Below are 5,445 nucleotides of genomic sequence, written 5' to 3' on the forward strand. Positions count from 1 at the left end.
CAAGTTATATACAGTATTAAAATATGGTTGTTAAACGAAAGAGTGCTAAGAAATATTTAGTTTGAACACAAAAATTTTGTTTGATGGTTTGAAGAGTTGCCAGCTGTTGAAAATTTTAAAATCAAATGAATTATAAAGTTATATAAATTATTAAAAGAGGGTATTCAATCGTTTATGAGTTTGGAAAAAATTTATATCTGACCTGTATTTAGGAGAGTTGCCAGGTGATAAAAAAAATTTAACTAAATTTAATTCATCAGTTAATTAAATAATGTATAACAGCATCAGACGGAAGAGGTTTAAAAAGATTTTAGTTTGAAAGTGTTTTCGCAGAGGGTTGCCTTCTGTCTAATTTATACACAATTTTAATGACATATTAAAATATGAGTGTCAAAATAAAGTTTTAAAAAACTTTAGTTTGAAAATATTTTATGTTAGAAGTGCCATCTATTAAATTTTTATTTTGAGCGCCAAGTTCGGTAATTGTGTTATCAGCCGTCTCGGCGATGTCAATTGGCCCCCCTCGCAGCCGCGATTTCACGCCGTTAAGGCTCTGTTATGCATACTTGGCATTGCCGTTAAGGCTCTGTTATCCATTCTTGTCACATAAGGAATCTGTTAAATGAGCTTCGCGTGAAAGCGGTTACCCAACGCACAGCATTCCATACGTAGAAGTCTGTTGGTTTTTGATTTCTACGTAAAAATGGTATAGCAGTGCATGCACTGCCGAGTATGCATAACAGAGCCTTTAGACTTTTTTGTGACATGCCGTGAAGGACCGATATTAGTTATGCGAACAATCTATTAACGATTCAGGCCCTTAAGGCGTATGTCGGGCTTGGAAAACTGGGTTGACAGGATGCGCTACTGCGCAGCCAGTCACATGATGAAATCGTGTTCCATAACTAATGGGAATAATTGTTCTCTCGAGTGAACCCATATAAAAAAAAAAATTGGTTAGAGTTACTGTTTTTAATTCATGATTTTATTGGTTAGGTTATCAGATCTTTTAGGTGAAGGTCATCAGATCATCCTTGTTTTTTTGAATATAGACTTAACTATATTCGGAAATTTATATACTTGATAAATCCACAAAAAACACAAAATTTCATAAAAATATAATCTTACAATGAATATTTTTAATTCTAAACTTAAATTTAGAAAACTCCATTCAGTTCTATAATTACGATTTGATTTTTTTTTCAGTTTATAGAAACACAAGCGTTAATTATGTACTTAACTATTGATATTATACTTAGGGCCGGTTGTTCAATGTCTGATTAGCACTAATCGGAGGTAGAAGCTCCGGTTTAATACAACGACGTCGATAATGATGTTTAACCGGCAAGTAGTGATAACCAGACATTGAAAAACCGGCCCGCCCTTAACCTACATTTTGTTCATAAATAACACCTAATTACGAAAAACTGTTTCTAATCATGAAGCGAAATTCCCCACAGTAAGTGTTGAACGTCGATAGTGCTGTTTTACTGGTAGGTAGTGATAAGCAGACCTTGAACAACCGGCTCTTAGACCGCTGATTTTTAATTTGCATGGTTAACCTCGCATTTCACCTACTGCATATGTTAAGCAAATCCACATCCCTTTTATTTATTTAAAATATTTTTATTTAGGGGTATTAATATGTGTCTTTCACTTTACTATTTAATTGTCTTTATATTCCATCTCCTCCATGACGACTTTCATCATATTCATACGTGTTTGCAATTTTCGATCCAAATTCACACGCCGCAAGTATGGCAAAAGACTGATCACAAAATGGTAGTCATCATCTTTTTGTTGCATGCCTCGCTTAGCTTTTATTTTCTTATTCTTCTTTTTCTTTAAGCATTTAATATAGCTGTCTTCATTCTCTATTTGGCCCTCTTTTACTTCTACATCCACAGGTGGACGTTTACACTGTTCGATTCTTTCACTGGCCTGACTTGTTGAAGCCTCTGGGCTGTCTTTAGCCTGTTTACCATCACAATTTTCTGTTTGGTTTTCTATTTTAAAATGATATAGACTATTAGCTTAAAATAATTGTTGATATTTATTGTGGTTAAATAATTACCTTTGTAGCATTTTGGCATTTCGCAATCGTTTGTTAAATCTACTTCTTCAGGTCCGTAAGTAGATGTTTCCTTGGCTTCTCCATTCTTTTTGGGATCCGATTCTCCATGGTCTATATTTATGGCACACTGTTGTTGTTGTTGTTGCTGTTGTTGTTGTTGTTGTTGTTGTTGTTGTTGTTGTTGTTGTTGTTGTAGCGGCTCGTCTCCTTCGCTTGCATTACGTTTAGAAATCTGCGATACCGCATTAATTTTTTCGATTTCATCGCATTCCTCATTTTCCACACGGCACCGCTTTCTTGGCATAGGAGTACTATTGGTAGGCGGAATATGAACCATGTTGTTGTTGCTGCTGTTGCTAAGAATCATAATTTGGTGCGGCGTTACACTTATCATTTCTTCCAACCCCTGGGTTGTTGGCTTAAATTAAGTATATAAAAGTTAAACGAAAATGTTACTTTAGGCAGTTAGCAGGCTGCGAAGTTAAGGAGGGATAAATAGGTCTTCCTAATTAAAGCCATTCTAAGAGGCATACCCAAAAAGGGCTGAAAAAAGTGCTTCCTTGCATGCTTTCTAGAAGGGCTTATCCATTTACAATTTATGCGAATGCATAAATTTATTTTTTTTTTAGCATTACAAATATCTGTTACATACAACATATATTTGTTATAAACCTTAAGCAAATACTTCAAAGATGTATGATTTTTATAAATTAAAGAAGAAACCTTAAAAGAACTCCTCCAAAAGGCCTTCTGAAGTACGGCCTATAAAGGCCCTTCTGGAAGGCCTTCCATGGGTAGCGAAAGAAGAAGCCCTTCAATTTGTGTCTTCTTCTTCTTTTTTGGCGTTGTAACCGCCTAAGCGATTTTGGCCGAATTCAGCAAAGCACGCCAGTCGTTTCTCCTCTATGCCAACTGACGCCAAGTGAAGCCAAGTCCTTCTCCACCTGATCTTTCCATCGCAGTGGGGGCCTCCCTCTTCCTCTGCTACCACGAGCGGGTTCCGAGTTGAATACTTTCAGAGCTGGACCGTCGGTGTCCATTCGAACGACATGACCAAGCCAGCGGTTTTGTGTCACTCCATACAAAAGGAAAGGAGAAAGGGGTGTAGAGTGGAAGGCCTCTTGACTCTCAGGAAGGCCATTAGGTAGGGTTTTTAACTCCTGAAATTATCTACTGGGAACCAACTAATTTTTTAAGAAAAAAATACAACCGATTTCAATACTCATATAAAAATTTAGGAGTACCGTTAGATTACGCATGATCCAATAATCGAAACCTAACCAAATGCGTATGGAACCGTCCTTGTGGTACTACCTTTCCTATAAAATAATAATGGGAAACGGTTGAAGGTTTTTCAAAGTTATCCGGTAGCACACATAAAAAAAATTTACAACGTATTGATAACGTCCTCCTTTTTTAAGTCGGTAATAAAACTTTGCGTTCCCCAACTCGCCACAAGTTACAAGAATTTACCAAAAAGCATTGCCGCACTCGGTACTCTTACGAAATAGGGGAAAAATGCGAGAGTAAAACAAGTCCTCTCTTTGCCAGAAGATGCAAGGTTTTACCCGAAGAAGTTTTACTGTTCATCGAGCAAAAAATTTGTACGAACTTCATGACGAATGATGATGACTTTTTTTTCCAAATAAAAAAAAAAAATTATCCACCACTCAAAAACTGAGAGCGAAAAGTGACAGTTCTCTTGCCAGCAACAATTTGCAGTAACGAAAGAAATGACTGCGACACATGGTTGCATTTTCGTCGACGATATTTTGAATAAACAAGTTCGTTAAATTTAAAAATTTACAAACATGAGCGATTTTTTATGAAAAATTTAAGTAAATACTTTTTAATATAATTAATTATGTTAATTCCAATGATTTGAAATTTACTCGGCTGAAAAAAAATTTTATGTAATCGGAATGCAATCGCAACCAAAGTCGATTTAGAAAACCCGACAGTTAGTGCGATAAAGAAATTGGAACGTACATATTGTTGGCTTAGTGCGCAAAGGTGCTAAGTCCATTTTTTGTTTAATTTTTCAGGAGGGACAAAAACCGTCTAACTTATTTTGTTGTTAATATTTTCCTAATCTGTAAATGCAGTTTTCTCCCTTAGTTCGTCTTGTTTTAGTACCAATAATCGGCTAATTTCAATATAAAGCTGTTGCAGACTTAGGGGCTCTTTTGGGACTCACCACATTTTCTCTTTATGATTTTGTTCTTTTAATGTGGACTTAGCACATTTTCGGTCAACCTGTTTTTCATTATTTTTTATTGTTAAAATATTTAGTTGTTTATTTTAAATATATTATAATTAGTGTTGGGAAGTATCGAGTACTTTTGAGGATCGAGTTCTCTGGTATCGATACTTTTAAGGATCGGGTATTTTTCAGAGTACTGAGTATTTTCTTCAAATATACACATGTTGGTAACATTTCAATAATTAGTGTAGAAATCTCACAAGCTGGCAGTATTTCATTTAAATTAATATATGAACCCCAATTACGTCAAATGGCTTACTGTACTGGGTACAAGTATTGTACTTGAAAATTATTGAAACTGCAAATTGAGTAATTTTCAATAATTTGCATCCAATATTTACTGAAATATCGAAGTTCTTGCATTTTTCGAAAATACCTTTATATGGGATGTGGGCGTGGTTACAGTCCGATTTCACCTTGGATAAAGGGTAACCTACATTTTAAACAGACGTCCCAGTAGATAATTTCAGGAGTTAAAAGCCCTTCCGAAAGGCCTTCCTGAGAGTTAAGAGGCCTTCCACTCTACATTCCTTTCTCCTTTCTTTTTTATATGGAGTGGCACAAATTGAAGGGCTTCTTCTTTCGCTACCCATGAAAGACCTTCCAGAAGGGCTTTTATAGGACGTACTTCACAAGGCCTTTTGAAGGAGTTCTTTTAAAGTTTCTTCTTTAATTTATAAAAATCATACATCGTTAAAGTATTTGCATAAGGTTTATATCAAATATGTTATTGCCACTTAAAATGTTTATTAAAATTCGTTCGTGCCAAATAATACAAATTTATGCATTCGTGTAAATTGTAATTGGATAAGCCCTTCTAGAAAGCATGCAAGGAAGCATTTTTTTCAGCCCTTCTTAGGTAGGCCTCACAGGCTTTACTTAAGAAGGCCTACCTAAATTATCTTCTGGGACGTGTTTATATTTTTTTTCTTGATTTTTCTTTTGGACTTATTGGACAATTTTTGTTTTTGACAGTTTTACCAGTTTTCAAGAACAGTTGAGGAACGAAAAGGTATTTCTCACAATTTAAAAAAAAATTTATATATATATTTAAAAAAAGAGACAGTCATTATTTTTTTCTGTTCATGGGTAGTAAAAACAGAAAACC

At 35.0% G+C, this 5,445-nt stretch overlaps 1 protein-coding gene across 1 annotated transcript; it reads right to left on the reverse strand.

Annotated features, from left to right (window-relative positions):
• Positions 1–1,316: 1,316 nt before the first annotated feature.
• LOC118756548 (GATA zinc finger domain-containing protein 10-like) lies at positions 1,317–2,749 on the reverse strand. Its single transcript, XM_036491306.1, has 2 exons — positions 2,075–2,749; positions 1,317–2,006 (listed from the first exon to the last, which is right to left on the reverse strand). Exons 1-2 carry the CDS (start codon positions 2,466–2,468, stop codon positions 1,666–1,668), a joined length of 735 nt encoding a protein of 244 aa, XP_036347199.1. The 5' UTR covers positions 2,469–2,749; the 3' UTR covers positions 1,317–1,665.
• Between the last annotated feature and the right edge of the window lie 2,696 nt (positions 2,750–5,445).

Source organism: Rhagoletis pomonella, unplaced genomic scaffold, assembly GCF_013731165.1.
Source record: "Rhagoletis pomonella isolate Grant_MI unplaced genomic scaffold, Rhpom_1.0 Rhpom_scaffold_10827, whole genome shotgun sequence".
In the NCBI taxonomy this organism is placed as follows: Eukaryota; Metazoa; Arthropoda; class Insecta; order Diptera; family Tephritidae; genus Rhagoletis; species Rhagoletis pomonella.